Source organism: Oncorhynchus clarkii, chromosome 7 (genome assembly GCF_045791955.1).
Source record: "Oncorhynchus clarkii lewisi isolate Uvic-CL-2024 chromosome 7, UVic_Ocla_1.0, whole genome shotgun sequence".
Lineage (NCBI taxonomy): Eukaryota > Metazoa > Chordata > Actinopteri > Salmoniformes > Salmonidae > Oncorhynchus > Oncorhynchus clarkii.
In genome coordinates this window covers 49,146,705-49,166,607 of record NC_092153.1, presented here as the reverse complement: position 1 = coordinate 49,166,607, position 19,903 = coordinate 49,146,705, and the positions used below count along the sequence as shown (strand labels likewise).

The 19,903-nt window shown below is 43.2% G+C and overlaps 1 protein-coding gene across 1 annotated transcript in view; it reads left to right on the top strand.

Annotated features, from left to right (window-relative positions):
- The window catches only part of LOC139413419 (receptor-type tyrosine-protein phosphatase gamma-like), a 290,925-nt gene that overhangs the window by 225,499 nt on the left and 45,523 nt on the right, over positions 1-19,903 (top strand). Inside the window, exons 5-6 of the mRNA XM_071160778.1 lie at positions 5,257-5,352; positions 17,387-17,453. Of these exons, the coding sequence (XP_071016879.1) occupies positions 5,257-5,352; positions 17,387-17,453 (163 nt within the window). The remainder of the gene's footprint in view (positions 1-5,256; positions 5,353-17,386; positions 17,454-19,903) is intronic.

Genomic DNA, 19,903 nt, shown 5'->3' with positions numbered 1-19,903 from the left:
AAAGGAACAGAAAAGGAAAAGGGATCGGTAGCGGCTAGTAGACCGCTGAGCGCCGCCCGAACAGGCAGGGGAGCCACCTTCAGTGGGAGTAGTGACATCATGATTTATTTCAGCTTTTATTTCTTTCATCACATTCTCAATGGGTCAGAGGTTTACATACATTCAATTGGTATTTGATTAACATTGCCTTTAAATTGTTTAACTTGGGTCAGACGTTTTGGGTAGCGTTCCACAAGCTTCCCACAATGTTGGGTGAATTTTGGCCCATTCCTCCTGACAGAGCTGGTGTAACTGAGTAAGGTTTGTAGGCCTCCTTGCTCACACACACTTTTTCAGTTCTGCCTACAAATGTTCTATAGGATTGAGGTCAGGGCTTTGTGATGGCCACAATACCTTGACGTTGTTGTCCTTACGCCATTTTGCCACAACTTTGGAAGAATGCTTGGGGTCATTGTCCATTTGGAAGACCCATTTGCGACCAAGCTTGAAGTTCTAACTGATGTCTTGAGATGTTGCTTCAATATATCCACATAATTTCCCTCCCTCATCATGCCATCTATATTGTGAAGTGCACCAGTCCCTCCTGCAGCAAAGCACCCCCACAACATGATGCTGCCACCCCAGCGCTTCACGGTTGGGATGGTGTTCTTCGGCTTGCAATGCCCCCCCCCTTTTTCCTCCAAACATAACGATGGTCATTATGGCCAAACAGTTATATTTTTATTTCATCAGACCAGGGGACATTTCTCCAAAAAGTACGATCTTTGTCCCCATGTGCAGTTGTAAACCGTAGTCTGGCTTTTTTATGGCGGGTTTGGAGCAGTGCCTTCTTCCTTGCTGAGCGGCCTTTCAGGTTATGTCGATATAGGACTCGTTTTACTGTGGATATAGATACCTTTATACCTGTTTCCTCCAGCATCTTCACAAGGTCCTTTGCTGTTGTTCTGGGATTATTGATTTGCACTTTTCGCACCAAAGTACGTTCATCTCTTGGAGACACAACGCATCTCCTTCCTGAGCGGTATGATGGCTGCGTGGTCCCATGGTGTTTATACTTGTGTACTATTGTTTGTACAGATGAACATGGTACCTTCAAATGAAATGAAATAAATACATTGGCTCACAAGCTTAGCCTTTTGTTAACAACACTGTCATCTCAGATAAAAAAAAAAATGCTTTTCAACCATAGCTACACAAGCATTTGTGTAAGAGTATTGATAGCTAGCATAGCATTAAGCCTAGCATTCAGCAGGCAACATTTTCACAAAAACAAGAAAAGCATTCAAATAAAATAATTTACCTTTGAAGAACTTCAGATGTTTTCAATGAGGAGTCTCTCAGTTAGATAGCAAATGTTCAGTTTTTCCAAAAAGATTATTTGTGTAGGAGAAATCGCTCCGTTTTGTTCATCACGTTTGGCTAAGAAAAAACCCGTATCCGGGAGCGTAATTATAGCCTCAAGCTCATTACCATAACGCAACGTTAACTATTCATGAAAATCGCAAATGAAATGAAATAAATATATTGGCTCACAAGCTTAGCCATTTGTTAACAACACTGTCATCTCAGATTTTCAAAAAATGCTTTTCAACCATAGCTACACAAGCATTTGTGTAAGAGTATTGATAGCTAGCATAGCATTAAGCCTAGCATTCAGCAGGCAACATTTTCACAAAAACAAGAAAAGCATTCAAATAAAATCATTTACCTTTGAAGAACTTCGGATGTTTTCAATGAGGAGTCTCTCAGTTAGATAGCAAATGTTCAGTTTTTCCAAAAATATTATTTGTGTAGGACAAATCGCTCCGTTTTGTTCATCACGTTTGGCTAAGAAAAAACCCTGAAAATTCAGTCATTACAACGCAAACTTTTTTCCAAATTAACTCCATAATATCGACAGAAACATGGCAAACGTTGTTTAGAATCAATCCTCAAGGTGTTTTTCACATATCTATTCGATGATAAATCACTCGTGGCAGTTTTGTTCCTCCTCTGTTCAAAATGGAAAAATGCACGCACCTGGAGATTACGCAATAGTTTCGACGGAGGACACAGAGCGAACACCTGGTAAATGTAGTCTCTTATGGTCAATTTTCCAATGATATGCCTACAAATACGTCACAATGCTGCAAACACCTTGGGGAAACGACAGAAAGTGTAGGCTCATTCCTTGCGCATTCACAGTCATATAAGGAGACATTGGAAAACAGCGCATTCGAAATCTGGCTCACTTCCTGTATGAAATTTCATCTTGGTTTCGCCTGTAGCATTAGTTCTGTGGCACTCACAGACAATATCTTTGCAGTTTTGGAAACGTCAGAGTGTTCTCTTTCCAAAGCTGTCAATTATATGCATAGTCGAGCATCTTTTCGTGACAAAATATCTTGTTTAAAACGGGAACGTTTTTCATCCAAAAATGAAATACTGCCCCCAGAGGTTCAAGAGGTTAAAGGCACAGTCAACTTGGTGTATGTTAATTTTAGACCCACTGGAATTGTGATACAGTGAATTTTAAGTGAAATAATGTCTGTAAACAATTGTTGGAAAAATTACTTTTGTCATGCACAAAGTAGATGTCCTATCTGACTATATATATATATATATATATATATATATATATATATATAGTTTGTTAACAAGAAGTTTTTGGAGTGGTTGAATAAGGGGTTTTAATGACTCCAAACTAAGTGTATGTAAACTTCCGACTTCAACTGTATGTTAGGAACCCACAGAATACCTGAAATAGATCACAGGAGGTTGTGCTGCTTTGTGTAAGGATTACAGTAGCGTGGAAAATGCAACTGGAATAATATTGACAATATTGATCATATGAGAAAGTGCCAGGAAATGGGTTTCATTACACAGCACGCACACACGCACGCACACACACACCCACGCACACGCACACGCACACAAACAAACACTCTCCAGAAGAATGGAGCTTCACCTTGACAGGAGATACAGTGAGGAATAAGAGACGTGTGTGTGTGTGTGTGTGTGTGTGTGTGTGTGTGTGTGTGTGTGTGTGTGTGTGTGTGTGTGTGTGTGCTGGTATGTGTCTTGCTTTATTGAGGTATTGCATTTAACTTCTCATCTTAAACAATAGGGATGAAATATTTTCAGTTTTGCCAGGCTGATACATGTACATTAAGTGTACAAAACATTAAGGACACCTACTCTTTCCATGACATAGACTGACCAGGTGAATCCAGGTGAAAGCTATGATCCCTTATTGATGTCACTTGTTAAATCCACTTTAGTCAGTGCAGATGAAGGGGAGGAGTCAGGTTAAAGAAGGATTTTTAAGCCTTGAGACAATTGAGACATGCATCGTGTATGTGTGACATTCAGAGGGTGAATGGACAAGACAAAATATTTAAGTGCCTTTGAACGGGGTATGGTAGTAGGTGCCAGGCACACCGGTTTGTGTCAAGAACTGCAAAGCTGCTGGGTTTTTCATGCTCAACAGTTTCCTGTGTGTATCAAGAGTGGTCCATCACCCAAAGGACATCCAGCCAGCTTGACAAAACTGTGGGAAGCATTGGAGTCAACATGGGCCAGCATCCCTATGGAACGCTTTCGACACCTTGTAGAGTCCATGTCCCGACGAATTGAGGCTGTTCTGAGGGCAAAAGGGGGTGGAACTCAATATTATGAAGGTGTTCCTAATGTTCTATACACTGAGTGTTTGTACACACACAAACCCTGTCACCCTACAGTGAAGCACCAATCTTCACTCCCCCTCTCTCTCGTACACACACATACCCACGTCCCACGTCCCACCACCCCCACACTTGATTTATTGATGATTCTGATTCTGTGACGCACAGTTGATGATGATGCAGTGTGTGTCTCTGTGGCTTTTGTATTTCCCATCTGAAACCCACACCACACAGATCCTGGTGTTGAGGATGTAGTGGTGTAGCTGTGTTGCGTTTGACGGAGCTGATCCTTCCCTGAGGACTTTAGTGGACGCTGAGGGATCTCTTTTCCCTGATTAAAAACCCTTTATCTCAGAGCAGGACACACGCTATGTTCTTAAGCCCGCCCGCCAGGATGTGTGTCTGCGTGTGTGTGTGCAACTGCATGTCAGTTTTGCCTGCTGCACATCACCATGACAACCGGTCTGATGGACCATGTTGCCTGTGCTTTATGTCTGCATGTGTTTATGAAAGAGAGAGAGAGATACGATTAAAGGGGGCTCTAACTCTGAGTCTAACTGTACACCCTTCCAGTCTGGAGAGAGCTGTTTGTGCAGGCTATTTAAGCTACAGTACTAGTCCTGTAGATCTGTGTGGATCAGTGAGAGCAGAGTGGACAACATATTGAGGACCATGCAGGGTGTTTCTTTATGCAGCGCTATGGGAGAAAACTATTCTATAACCAATGTATGACCTTACGACTTCATGCTGGCTGTAAACAGAGCAGGCCTGTGTATAATTCAAGAATTCGGAGAAACCCCACAGAGGAGAGAGAAGTCAGAGAGCAGAACACACTCCCATTTTTATGTGCTGTGGCTTTGCAGACATGGTCATAAATGATGCAATTTGGAGATCCAAGCTGTTCCTTGAGAGAGGTGGAAGTTTTACAGATGGATGCCTAACACTTTCATTCATACTCTCTCCCTCTCTCTGTCCCATTCTCTCTCTCTCCCTCTCTTTGTCCCATACACTCTCTCCCTCTCGTTGTCCCATTCTCTCTCTCTCTCTCTCTCTCTCTCTCTCTCTCTCTCCCTCTCTTTGTCTCATTCTCTCTCTCCCTCTCTTTGTCACATTCTCTCTCTCCCTTTCTTTGTCCCATTCTCTCTCCCTCTCTTTGTCCCATTCTCTCTCTCTCTCTCTCTCTCTCTCTCTCTCTCTCTCTCTCTCTCTCTCCCTCTCTTTGTCACATTCTCTCTCTCCCTCTCTTTGTCCCATTCTCTCTCCCTCTCTTTGTCCCATTCTCTCTCTCCCTCTCTTTGTCACATTCTCTCTCTCCCTGTCTTTGTCCCATTCTCTCTCCCTCTCTTTGTCCCATTCTCTCTCCCTCTCTTTGTCCCATTCTCTCTCTCCCTCTTTTTGTCCCATTCTCTCTCCCTCTCTTTGTCCCATTCTCTCTCTCCCTCTATTTGTCCCATTCTCTCTCTCCCTCTCTTTGTCCCATTCTCTCTCTCCCTCTCTTTGTCCCATTCTCTCCCTCTCTTTGTCCCATTCTCTCTCCCTCTCTTTGTCCCATTCTCTCTCTCCCTCTCTTTGTCCCATTCTCTCTCTCTCTCAGATGCAGATCTACATGTATAACTCGGATGACTTTGACAGCCTCAGTGCTGCCATGCGGCAGAAGAGGATCATTGCAGCGATGTCGGTCTTCTTTCAGGTGAGAACATCTCTCTCATCTTTAAGGCTTTTCAAACAGAGGGGTTTGACATGACCCTCTAGCACTGTTGTATTCTAGCCTGGAATATATTCTTATTCATGTTCGTATACTAGAAGTACTTTACATGTATAATGTTATTGTTAAGGGACCCTATGGAGAGGGCCAAAGGGTAACAGTCTGGTTTCAGTCACTGATACGGTTGGATAGCCGTGGATGAGGGAGGAGTGAGGAATGTGGGCCGAGGTCAGGTCAGATGAAGTGACAAAGAAGAGTTATATTACACACACACCACCTAGGTTCCTGCCTAGCAACAGATATGTATGGGCTGTCTAGATGTTCAAGGAGGAGACTCTGCCTAGTAGGAGGGTAAAAAATATATGTGCTTGTGTAAACATGTCTTTGCAGCTGTGTGACCCAGTGGGTGAATAAACTTGGTTTGTCTAGTTGTCTGTTCTGTTTGTCAGAACCTAACAGCACTCTATAAGGGGCATGGAACAACACACTGACTCAGTCTAAATCAATGCCCAATACCAGAAGTGAAACACGACATTACTGCTTTGCCATCACAGCTGGGGGAAAAAGTGTTCCTTTTGTTGTCTAAGTGTTTGCAATGAGCACTGTGTTTGTCTGGAACTGCGACTGTATCAGGCTGTATTGTCTTAAGTGGAGATATAAGCGTTGGCTGGCCTGAGTGTGCTGGCGGGTGGCTCTGTTGAGCTAGCAGTGGGCTGGGTCATGGTCAACTCCATCACACTGAATTGCCATGATTAAAAGTTAATTTGATGCCATCGATTGCGTAAGTGGGCTTTTACTTGGTCCATTACCTCTCCTTTAATACTCCCTTACACACACCGAGAGACATACACACTCGCCCACGTTTGCATAGTCCTCCAGTCCTCTCTCTTGGGTCCAGATTGGCCATTCTTTACGTTCATTGAATTACAATGATTCTGTCTTCTGCTCTCCCACTCTCCCTTGCTCTCTCTCGCTCTCCATCTATCTCTCTCCCCCTCTCCCTTGCTCTCCCTCACTCTACCTCTATATCTCTCTCCCCCTCTCCCTCGCTCTCTCTCGCTCTCCGTCTCTCTCTCTCCCTCTCCCATGCCCTCTTTCGCTCTCCCTCTCTCTCTTCTTCTCCCTTGCTCTCTCTCGCTCTCCATCTCTCTCTCTCCCCCCTCCCTTGCTCTCTCTCTCTCTCTCTCAACCTCTCCCTTTGTCTCTCTCGCTCCTCTCCTCTATCTCTCTCCTCTCTCTTACTTCTGCTCTTCTCTCTCTCTCTCTGTCTCCCTCCCCTCTCTCCCACCAAGCATTGCAACCCCCCCACCTTCTTATTCCATGAAGAATCAGATCATTCAATCTCTAGACCTCAGAGGTTGAAGTGAAGCTGTGACCGCAATAACTAGGCAGATGCATACTGTATGGATCTCCAGAGATTCCATCTATGCTTTTGTTCTAATGCAAATGTGAGTATGTGTGGGTGTACTTTTTATAATGGCATTTTTCAATCTTTGATCTACTCTAACTCAAACACTTTCTACTCTCTCAAGCAGTAACCTGCACTTGCGTGCGTGGGGGCCATTTGTGTGCATGTGTACACTGCATGTACAGTGGTTCCTCCTTCAGAAATTGTGCGCTTACGCCACGTGACTTAGAGGTAATTTGTGGTTTAGTACAGTACCCTGCGTCACCACTACATAGCTCCAAACCAGTGCAAGGGGGAGTTAGAGCACTGATTATGCTTTTGGGTCCGACTGCGTCTCTAACTGACAATGAATGGGCGACATAAACCTAAATAGAAACTGATAATTGTGCACAACTTCAGTATTACTTACTAAAACAGTTGTTACACTAAGGTTTTTATTATTTTGCTCTTACTGTAGTACTGTAGGCCACTCCTGACCGGTCACGTTGTACAGCGCCTGAGTGGTGCAACGGTCTAAGACACTGCATAGCAGTGCAAGCTGTGTTGTTACAGATGCTGGTTTAATACCTGTGCTGCCCTCGACTGGGAGACCCATGAGATGATTGTAGGTTTTTGGTTTCTCTCCTTCTAAAATCAGAAAAAATCATTCTAAATAACAAACTGGCTTTATTTACAAAATAGTAACAATTTCTCACCCCATGTTCAAGAATGGCCTTTTTCTCACTCATTTTACATTATTTGAAAACAAAATCATCTCCAAAATAGTGTTATTTTTTAAACAAAGCAATTATTATTATTATATTAATTAAAAATGATATAAAAGCCTGTTGGATATTCTCACAGATATATTATTAACCCTGTTTTTAGCCGAACAATATACAGTGGAAGTGAGAAGTTTACAAACACTTAGGTTGGAGTCATTAAAACTCGTTTTTCAACCACTCCACACATTTCTTGTTAACAAACTATAGTTTTGGCAAGTCGGTTAGGACATCTACTTTGTGCATGACACAAGTAATTTTTCCAACAATTGTTTGACATCATGGGAAAATCAAAAGAAATCAGGCAAGACCTCAGAAAAAAAATTGTAGACCTCCACAAGTCTGGTTCATCCTTGGGAGCAATTTCCAAACGCCTGAAGGTACCACGTTCTGTACAAACAATAGTACGCAAGAGTAAACACCATGGGACCACGCAGCCATCATACCACTCAGGAAGGAGACGTGTTCTGTCTCCTAGAGCCGAACGTACTTTGGTGCAAAAAGTGCAAATCAATCCCAGAACAGCAAAGGACCCTGTGAAGATCCTGGAAGAAACAGGTACAAAAGTATCTATATCCACAGTAAAACAAGTCCTATATCGACATAACCTGAAAGGCCGCTCAGCAAGGAAGAAGCCACCGCTCCAAAACCTCCACAAAAAAAGCCAGACTACGGTTTGCAACTGCACATGGGGATAAAGATAGTACTTTTCGTAGAAATGTCCTCTGGTCTGATGAAACAAAAATTTGGCCATAATGACCATCGTTATGTTTAGAGGAAAAGGGGGAGGCTTGCCGAAGAACACCATCCCAACCGTGAAGCACGGGCGTGGCAGCATCATGTTGTGGGGATTTTTGGTGCAGGAGGGACAAGTGCACTTCACAAAATAGATGGCTTCATGAGGGAGTTCAATTATGTGGATATGTTAAAGCAACATCTCAAGACATCAGTCAGGAAGTTAAAGCTTGGTCGCAAAAGGGTCTTCCAAATGGACAATGACCCCAAGCATACTTCCAAAGTTGTGGTAAAATGGCTTAAGGACAACAAAGTCAAGGTATTGGAGTGGCCATCAAACCTGACTCAGTTACACCAGCCCTGTCAGGAGGAATGGACCAAAATTCACCCAACTTATTGTGGGAAGCTTGTGGAAGGCTACCCGAAACGTTTGACCCAAGTTAAACAATTTAAAAGCAATGCTACCAAATACTAATTGAGTGTATGTAAACTTCTGACCCACTGGAAATGTGATGAAAGAAATAAAAGCTGAAATAAATCATTCTCTCTACTATTATTCTGATATTTCACACTTATAATAAAGTGGTGATCCTAAGTGACCTAAGACAGGGAATTTTTACTAGGATTTAATGTCGGGAATTTGATTTGTAATGTATTTGGCTGAGATGTATGGAAACTGTACACGAGGTTCAAGGCACGATGGCAGGGAGCACGGGATGGGCCGCAGAGCCGCGCACAGAAGACCTACCTAGAGAATGAGGAAGGGAGGAGGAGGAAGGGGGAGGGTAGTGGACCCCTACCCAGCCACACTGGCAACACTAAGCGGCATTGCACTTATAGTGGCGCTGACAAGGGAAACGTTCCCGCTTTTCTGTTCTTAGTGCCAGTCTGCATATTCAAACTAAAATAATGTAACTAATAATGGCATCTTTATGCTTTCATTAATAAAATAATGGTAAAAATACTATTTCAAAATGCCAATGTTGATTTAGTTATGGATCCATAATGAATTACTACGGGAATAAATATCACTGAATTACAGAAATATCCTCCAATCCTCTATACTGTATGTAATTATTTGCGGAGAGTCACGCCATATTTTATGATATACTGTAGGCGACATGAGTCTCACTAGTGTTGAGTAATGTGCTGTTAAAAGTGGTGTAGGTCTTACTTATTTAGAAAGCATATTGAAGTGAACTATTTTAGCACCGTTTCACGCTGCTCTGAGACAAGAATGGGGGCTGGTCTTGATAAATCAATGAGATTCATTTTTTTCACTGAATCTCCGTTTGGGTATTGGTTAGACTAGAATTCGAAAATTAGGGTGTAGAAATGTTATGCTCTTAGTGTAACCTTTATTTAACTAGGCAAGTCAGTTAAGAACAAATTCTTATTTACAAGGACAGCCTACTCCTTCCTCCCCGTCAGGGAATTGAACCCCGGTCTCCCGCGTGCCCGCATTCTCTAGTACAGCCATTATTGAAGGCTATCAAATGCTTCTCAAAGATGCCTTCTGGTGGTCAAACTAGCACTAACTAGCATTAATGGTACCAGTGGTTCACACTTAAATAACGTGCCATATAATTCTGCGGCACCATGCAAGCTGCGCCGCAGTACGCAGCAACTTTTAAAGGAGGAACCACTGTAACAACGCCCAATGTAGAATGCAGAGCACAGAGAAATTGATAGACTTATTTTCACACAAACACACATACACACACACACAATGAGCCCCCAAACTGATTGCCAGATAGCCAGTATCTGGCAGACCTGGAGAGTGGATGTATCACTCGGGGTGGTTATCGTGATGAGGTATCCTGTTCAAAAGGGAGGCTTCCCTCTATGGTGATAACCTTAAAGCTCCTCTCCTCTCCTGCCAAGTTACACAACCCCACCAGGCTGCGTATCCACACAACATCAAGACTACTGGCTAATAGCAACCTCACTGCTTACAGAGAACAAATCAATACACACACAAACTACTAGTTCTGGGCGATAAATTTACAATTATTTTGTGATAAAAGATAAATTGCAATAAAAAACATGGTGGGGGAGGTGCTCAGTTACTCTCCATTAGCTCTATTTTTACACCATGTCAAAGAAATTGGCATGATATATTATCCTAAGTTTGGTTACCAGGTGACCCAGCATATGATTTATAAGATGATATAATGCTGCTTCAGAGAAATACCCGTATTTTAAACATAAATGTAGTTATGCATTTATTTCTGATTTTAAATGTAGAAGTATTTCATACCAAGTTCTTCTCCACTAGTATATTGGTGTTTGGTAATTGCAGCATATTATTTGCTTCAAACACAATCAAAATGTCGGCCTGTGACTTTTTGCTCAAAATGAATACCGATGGCGAGGTGAAGTCGATGGCCTAAACACTGCAACCCTGTCCATACATTTAGGTTGGTGGCTTTCACGACTTTTGCCCCACCGTCTGTTGTGGTGCACACCTGCTTCTCCTTTGGCTGATCCCAGGCTGCTAGCGAGTCCTGCAGCCCCTGGCCCCTGACCCCTGACCTGGGCTATTATCTCCCCAGTGTGTTCCTCTGGAAAGTAGGCAGTCTGCTCTGCTAGCACCTGCTGCACTCCTTCCAGTCGACATGGATGTAGCGCAGTGTCAATGACATATAGGGCTCCCTTTGTTGATGTGAAATAGTGCACCTGTTTCAGATCCGATGCTGTCCTGTACGTGGCATTTTGTATTTCATGTCCAGAGTGTGAACCATCTTCTTGAACCCACTTTGTTCAACTGTTGAATTTGGGGCTGTGTCTTTTGCGATGTGGTACGTTATGGCATCTGTTATTTCATTCCATCGGTGAGTGTGTTGGATAGGGAGTTGTGTGTGTGCAAACGATTCTTGTCATGACGCTTGTTGGCATAGTTTTTCTTTGCCATGCATTCGTCATGTTGTGTTACAAATGGAGGAAACGTTGCTTCTGTTACCTTGAGTGGTTGCTACAGTTCAAGCACACTGCCTCACCCTGCTCGTTGTCACTAAGTTTAAAACCAAAATAAGCCCAAACAACTGACACAGCGTCCTTCTTTGGCAGTTATTGTTCTTGGATTTCTGGGACAGCATTTTCTTTGTCTCCATTAATTTCCCCCCACTAATGAACGAGGCTACTCAGTTACACTCAGTTACACCAGCTCTGTCAAGAGGAATGGGACAAAATTCACCCAACTTATTGTGGGAAGCTTGTGAAAGGCTACCCAAAACATTTGACTCAAGTTAAACAGTTTAAAGGAAATGCTACCAAATACTAATTGAGTGTATGTAAATTTCTGACCCACTGGGAATGTGATGAAAGAAATAAAAGCTGAATTATATCATTCTCTCTACTATTATTCTGACATTTCACATTCTTAAAATTAAGTGGTGATCATATCTGACCTAAGACAGGGATTACATGTCAGCAATTGTGAAAAACTGAGTTTAAATGTATTTGGCTAAAGTGTATGTGAACTTGCAAATTCAAATGTATGCAAAATGTCTTCGGTATGAGTTAGCAAGTTGTCGGTAATTTCCGGTTTATCGTCCTAGCTCTAATAACTGAAGCCATTTATCAATCAAGTGACCCCCTTCAAGGAGAGTTCATCTCTGCCTGTGTATGTGTGTGTATACATCGCTTTCAGTGAGTGTGTGTGTGTGTGTGTGTGTGTGTGTGTGTGTGTGTGTGTGTGTGTGTGTGTGTGTGTGTGTGTGTGTGTGTGTGTGATTAGATTGTTCTCTAGCTGTAGCACATATTAATTAAATGATGTCGGTTGCCATACAGGACAAATTGTCCCTATCGGCTCACGTGAGCTCTCAGGGCAGCGGCTCCCATTGCCTTTACGGCCCACCCTCGCACCTTGATTGAAATAGATTGTGGTAGTAACATCTATCATTACAGTTTTATTGGCTTATTTACAGTCTACATGCTCAGTGATTCACCGTACGCTCATTCAGATACACACGTGTGAGCAGAGCAGACCCAGGCCCAGCATCGCTCTCAGAGGTTTAATACTCACTGGAGCAAGCATTACTATTGTAACAGGAAGTTTACTTCTGATTAACTCAGCCACGGTGTACAGTACATTAAGGAGAGGCAGTGTCTTTTAGGTGATGGAGGAGTGTTTTGTCTTTCATTTAGGTGACTCTCCATTCCTCACTGTATCAATTATCTCAATTATAACGCCACAGTGCTGCCACCAGTTCAGCAGAGTTCAACCTTAATGAGAAATGAGCTCCAGATTTTAACAAAGAAAAGGAATTCATACAATTGTGCACTTGTTGGTGTTAGCCATTCGTTAAGTAGTAAATTGAGGAGGAGGCAAGGCCTGGTACTGTAATAGTGTTTTGGCCCTCCAGCCAGGCTAGTTGTTGATGAAGCGGGACGGCCTAGACACTTTGTCTCTGCTTCCTCTCTCTGTCACCAGTCACCTTGGTTACAGCTGGACATTCGTCAGCTTGAAGAATCGACTGCCACCGACGTCACCATCCTCAGAAACAAGATGGAGCACTTTAAGTTGATATCGCCGCAAAACACGCTTCTCTTAATTTGATCGGAGTTGCCATTTTTACGTGGGAATACAGATAATAAAGGTCCAAAAGCCGTAAGCACACAGCTATTCTTTAGCACTCGTCTCACTGAGAAGGGAAATGCATGTGCATCAGGGCTGTTCGATGGATGATAGCAAGATGAGATGTCATGTGGCTCTGGCCTGGTCTTTCTGCCGTGTCTCTATGGTGTCGTTTGCCTGAGTCAGACTGCCTGCATGGGGAGAGGGACTGTGCTGTGGTACTGGCCATGTACCACAGCACAGTACAGTACCACGGTACTGGGCCATGTAGGAACAGACACAGCATGTAACCCCATGGAGAAGGTCCCCAGGGGACAGAGTTGCAGGCTTTAACAGACAATTATTAATAATGAAACTATAATTTCCATGGTCACGCTGTCCATCTTTATCTTTCTGCCATCCTCCCTTTCTCTTTTTCTCCTAACCCCCCGTCTCTATCTTTGAAGCCATCTCTCTCCCTCTGTCGTTCTTGGCAGAGGGCTGTCTTAGGTAGGCAGATTTGGCGCATGGCTCTGCTTAAATAAAACCCCAGTGCAGATACAGTCATTCAGAGCTCTCTGTGGTTTGCCATCTGCCAAAAACATGATTTGTTTTAAAGAAAAGAGGTGCAGTGGGAGAGAACTCAAAGGATTGTGGTAGATGTACGATGCCTCACACGGTGAGTGCGAACAGAGGAACAGAGGAAGACAGTGGGTGGTTACGACACTTCAGAGTGGGAGTTAACGGAGGTGGCTGAGACCTGGGGCCTCATTTATCGAAGGTCCGTGCGTACCATAAAAGACTCTAAACCTTTCGTGCGCTATTTTTCCCGCAAAAGCTGGTATTTATCCATTTTGAACTTGATGGTAGAGTGTGCGTATCGTCGCGCAAAACTCAGACCATGCGTTCGTACAACTTCTAGTGGTTGATCAATTGTATTCCAAGCAAATATTGTTATTTGGAAGTGAATTATAAAAATGGTTGGTTAATAAAAACATTAGAGCGTACGCCTAATGATAAGACAGATGCATTGGCCGTTGGTGAGGAGTCCATATGGCAGCATGTGTTTCTTTTACTTGTATTAGATAGGCCTAAATCATGATCACATTGCAGGACATGTCTGCTTTGTGACATGACTGGTTTATTGGTTTATTCCCGCTACACAATCATTATTAGCCTACCATTTATCCATCGCTCATTTAATAGCCAAACATGCTCGAAAGTAAATAGACTGGTAGCCAATTTAAAATATTTGACAGTATGTGCAGGCTACAGTATTGCTGTGTGAGAGAATCACAACATCATAGCCTATTTCAAATGCAGAGCCAATACCAAGGCAGGAAATAAAAAACTAAATCTATTGATGAACAAAATATTAAACAACAATTCAGATGTTCCATAGTAGTGTGCTGTAGCATTTACTTTTAAATTGTTCAAATAGACAATCAAACTTACAGAATACGCTGCAGTGTTGACACTCGCTATAGGTGGCATGTATTTTTTGTTTGAAAAAGACCACTGCAAAAGATTCAAACATTCTGCCCACACCTCTACATAAGTGTGATCAAATTTGCCGATGCGCTTTCTTTTAGAAACCGTCATGGCCTCTCTCCAACATCTCCAAATCATACAGCAAATGAGGGCATTTTTGTTACCATAATAGGTGAATGGAGGTTGTAGGGCTCACGAGCGCCCAAATATAGTATGGCTCTGATTTATCAATGAAAACATGCATATACAGTGGGGCAAAAAAGTATTTAGTTAGCCACCAATTGTGCAAGTTCTCCCACTTAAAAAGATGAGAGAGGCCTGTAATTTTCATCATAGGTACACTTCAACTATGACAGACAAAATGAGAAAAAAAATCCAGAAAATCACATTGTATGATTTTTAATGAATTTATTTGCAAATTATGGTGGAAAATAACTATTTGGTCAATAACAAAAGTTTATCTCAATACTTTGTTATATACCCTTTGTTGGCAATGACAGAGGTCAAACGTTTTCTGTAAGTGTTCACAAGGTTTTCCCACACTGTTGCTGGTATTTTGGCCCATTCCTCCATGCAGATCTCCTCTAGAGCAGTGATGTTTGGGGGCTGTTGCTGGGCAACACGGACTTTCAACTCCCTCCAAAGATTTTCTATGGGGTTGAGATCTGGAGACTGGCTAGGCCACTCCAGGACCTTGAAATGCTTCTTACGAAGCCACTCCTTCATTGCCCGGGCGGTGTGTTTGGCATCATTGTCATGCTGAAAGACCCAGCCACGTTTCATCTTCAATGCCCTTGCTGATGGAAGGAGGTTTTCACTCAAAATCTCACGATACATGGCCCCATTCATTCTTTCCTTTACACGGATCAGTTGTCCTGGTCCCTTTGCAGAAAAACAGCCCCAAAGCATGATGTTTCCACCCCCATGCTTCACAGTAGGTATGGTGTTCTTTGGATGCAACTCAACATTCTTTGTCCTCCAAACACAACGAGTTGAGTTTTTACCAAAAAGTTATATTTTGGTTTCATCTGACCATATGACATTCTCCCAATCTTCTTCTGGATCATCCAAATGCTCTCTAGTAAACTTCAGACGGGCCTGGACATGTACTGGCTTAAGCAGGGGGACACGTCTGGCACTGCAGGATTTGAGTCCCTAGCGGCGTAGTGTGTTACTGATGGTAGGCTTTGTTACTTTGGTCCCAGCTCTCTGCAGGTCATTCACTAGGTCCCCCGGTGTGGTTCTGGGATTTTTGCTCACCGTTCTTGTGATCATTTTGACCACACGGGGTGAGATCTTGCGTGGAGCCCCAGATCGAGGGAGATTATCAGTGGTCTTGTATGTCTTCCATTTCCTAATAATTGCTCCCACAGTTGATTTCTTCAAACCAAGCTGCTTACCTATTGCAGATTCAGTCTTCCCAGCCTGGTGCAGGTCTACAATTTTGTTTCTGGTGTCCTTTGACAGCTCTTTGGTCTTGGCCATAGTGGAGTTTGGAGTGTGACTGTTTGAGGTTGTGGACAGGTGTCTTTTATACTGATAACAAGTTCAAACAGGTGCCATTAATACAGGTAACGAGTGGAGGACAGAGGAGCCTCTTAAAGAAGAAGTTACAGGTCTGTGAGAGACAGAAATCTTGCTTGTTTGTAGGTGACCAAATACTTATTTTCCACCATAATTTGCAAATAAATTCATTAAAAATCCTACAATGTGATTTTCTGGATTTTTTTCCTCATTTTGTCTGTCACAGTTGAAGTGTACCTATGATGAATATTATAGGCCTCTCTCATCTTGTTAAGTGGGAGAACTAGCACAATTGGTGGCTGACTAAATACTTTCTTGCCCCACTGTATGTATAAATCCTAAGAATTTGTTGTGGAAGCAAATCCAAGTATGCCAGAATTTACTCCGAAATGTACACATGGTTGAAAAATGAAGACCATGGACTTAGTGGGTCAGTGAAGAACAAAGGAGTGCCTTGGGAGGGTGAGGAAGGAAGGAAGGAAAGAAGGTAGCAGGGAAGGTTGCACCTGTAACTGTTAGGTTAGTCTCTGATGCTATTTACAATGATGTCCTGCAGGAGGGGTCTTCCTCGTCTCTCCATGTGAGGAGAAAAGGAAAGGACACCATTGATGTGTGTTGAAGCTCAGTGTGGGGCTTTGTCCCAATACTTAAATATGGCTTCCTCTCCTTGTCTCCCCCTGTTGAGTGCCAGGAAAAAGATAGCAATCCTGTTTTTAACACTTCTTTCAACCTTTCTGTGAGATGAAATAATGACGTAGGGTAATGATGTGTATTTTTGCATCTTCCTCCATCTCTCAGTAGTGCTAATCACAGTCATTTTCTCCCTACTTTACCTGCTGCTCTGCTGCTCACAGACGTGGACTATCTGTCACCCCATTTCAGCTGTGTTTTAAAAACATATTCTGAGTGCCTGAGTGCGTGCCTGTTTGGCTAGCTGTATGACCTACATAGTTATAGAGTCCATTGACGTCATGTGTATTGCTCCTCCGGCTCAGGTCAAACAGACTTCTGATTGACTCTGATTGTTCTCACCATACGAGATTGTACTCACTCTACAATAAATTGACTTCCCCCCCTCTCTCTCCTCTCTATCCCCCCTGTATCCTCCCTCTCTCCCCCTCTCTATCCTCTCTCTCTCCCTCTCTCTGCCCTCCCACTCTCTCTCTGTCTCTCTCTCTCTCTCTCTCTCTCTCTCTCTCTCTCTCTCTCTCTCTCTTTCTTTCTCTCTCCTCTCTCTCCCCTCTCTATCCTCCCTCCCTCTCTCCCCCCTCTCTATCCTCTCTCTCTCCCTCTCTCTCTGCCCTCTCTCCCCCCTCTCTCTCCCCTCTCTCCCCTCTCTATCCTCCCTCCCTCTCTCCCCCCTCTCTATCCTCTCTCTCTCCCTCGCTCTCTGCCCTCCCTTCTCTTTCTGTAAATACTGTTTTCTCTCTTTGTTGGGTGAAAGTATCAGAGGGTGTTGAATCAATGTTAGATTTCAATGTATTAGATATAACCCAGGTTCTAATGTGTGTCTCCTGCTCCTCTCTCCTCTCCTGTTGTCAGGTGGGACTGAAGGACAACCCAGCAGTGGACCCCATTATCCATGGCCTGAGGGGCGTAGTCCATCATGGTGAGTGACACTTCCATCACCCAATCATTCCAGGAGGGACTATGAATTGACCAGTCATTGACCAACATTTGTTCATTGAGGATAACAACATTATTTTTGCAAGGTTGCATGTAACACCGTAATATCTCATCTCCTTTTCATTCGCGTTTCAGTAATTGGGTAGTCCATTTTTTTTGCGACTGCCTAATTATATCGAACATACCCCGGGTTGCCCCCAGGAGTCCCGACAGACAAAATAAACTATTAGGAATATTAATGTTGGTTCTGCCCACAATTTTTAGCAGATCTGCAAGAGACAATTCAAGCCTTGTCTGGATGAGACCAGAGGGATATGGGTGTGTCCTTGGTGTAGTGATTATAGTTGGGTAATTGTTTGAACTCTGATATGAGATAAAGCTGCTAAATCTGACAGGAATTGTGTTATAAGGGTGAAGGCTTAAGGCACTCGACAGGCTAAGATAAAGACTACTCTGATCTTTGATTCACTGAGCTCTCACTGATGTAGAAGGACTGTGTAACTTTGAAATACTAATACATTAAGAATTTGTCTTACAGACAGAGCTATATCTGTATCGTAAAACAATGCAGAACTATATTGCAAGATGGTGATGATGATGGTAATGACAGTAATGATGATGATGATACAATCTTCGTTGTCACGTTATTTTTTGTGTAACCAGTGAAAGCCATCATCATCAATATCATAATTATCCTCCCCGTCAATTTCACAATGACAGTCACCATGACAGTCACAATGATAGTCCCGTTGTCTTCGTGTCTTTGATGCCATGTGTTATTGCTGGGGGCTCTGGCGGTGTCCTGTGGTGAGAGGGTGGAGATATGATTGGACGAGAGAGGAGGAGAGAGGGAGTGTGACTGGAAACGGGAAATGGGAGGGAACCTGAGGGAGGACAGGACAGAGGGAGTGTGATGATGGCAGTATAAAGGAGGAGAGGAGAAGGGGAGCTAGTGTGAATGGAGAGAACAGAAAAGAAGGGAGTGTGCTGGGGGAAAACAAAAAGGAGGGAGGGAATGTGACGGGAGAAGAGAGGGAGGAAGAGCTAAGGCTGGGAGAGAGGAGGCAGACTGTGGCGTGCCCAGGGCCAGGCAGCGTGACGGGGGGTGAGATATGCACTGTCTTTATCCGAGACAGATATGACCGTGGGGTCCCCCGCCTCCCTCATCTCCCCCTTTCCTCCCCCGCTGACAGGCCTGTCTCTTGCTGTCTCCCAGTTGTGAATGGAGAGATGTATTTTAAGCTCTGCCGCCCCCAGACGGGGAGGGGACAGGCACGGAGGGAGGGAGGGAGGGAGGGAGGGAGCGAGGGAGATTCTCAAGATTTATGGATTTGAATTAAGCATTCTCATACACACACATACTCACAAACTCACACACAAACTTCCAGAAAACAAATAGCAAAACACATGCTAAATTCTACACCATTATTCCTTCCAACACAGTGTTTCCCCTATATTCATTTAGCAGCGCCACACCTCCACTGCTAATCGTTGGCGCCACTGAAAAACATAAATACTATTATTATTATTTATTTTTTATTCTGCCGAGACGTTTAATATCACAGGGACAAGTTACAACAAGTTACAACAAGTTACAACAAGTTACATATCTTCCTCAGATTCTCATCAGATCGTTTCAGAAACCTCCAATGTAACTACACTGAACACAAATAATTATGCAACAATTTCTAAGATTTTACTGAGTTACAGTTCATTAGACCCTAATCTATGGATTTCACATGACTGGGAATACAGATTTGCATCTGTTGGTCACAGATACCTTAAAAAAAAGGTAGGGGCGTGGATCAGAAAATCGGTCAGTATCTGGTGTGACCACCATCTGCCTCATGCAGCGCGACACATCTTCTTCGCATAGAGAAATTAATATTACATTCTCTGGCAACAGCCCTGGTGGACATTCCTGCAGTCAGCATGCCAATTGTACGCTCCCTCAAAACATGAGACATTTGTGGCATTGTGTTGGGTTCAGGAAGGATCACATAATTCCATCCAGGTCAGTAGGAAGGAACAGCCAATGTATTATACTCTTGAGCACACATTCCATAACTGCAGGTGGCAGTAAATCCTCAAATTGGCTTTAAACCAGTTCAAACAACACACTCCAGGTGGCAGTGTGGACCCTTTCAGTGTGTTTTCCCATCTCATGGAAGTAGTGGAAGAAGAACATTGACTACTTCAAAATGGAGATGGCCTCAATAGCACTACCCATGCTCACAGACGCCATAATGGGACAGATACTTTGTTGCGTTTTCTAACCATCTCTATGAGCCAACCCTATTAATAGATGAATGTAAAGATTGTCAGCTATGAAACAGTAATGTTACTCTAGATCAATCATCTCTGGGGTTAGTACAGAATAGTCTGGTTATGTCATTGGGTTCAAGAGATAAAATGAAACAAAAGAAGAGAACA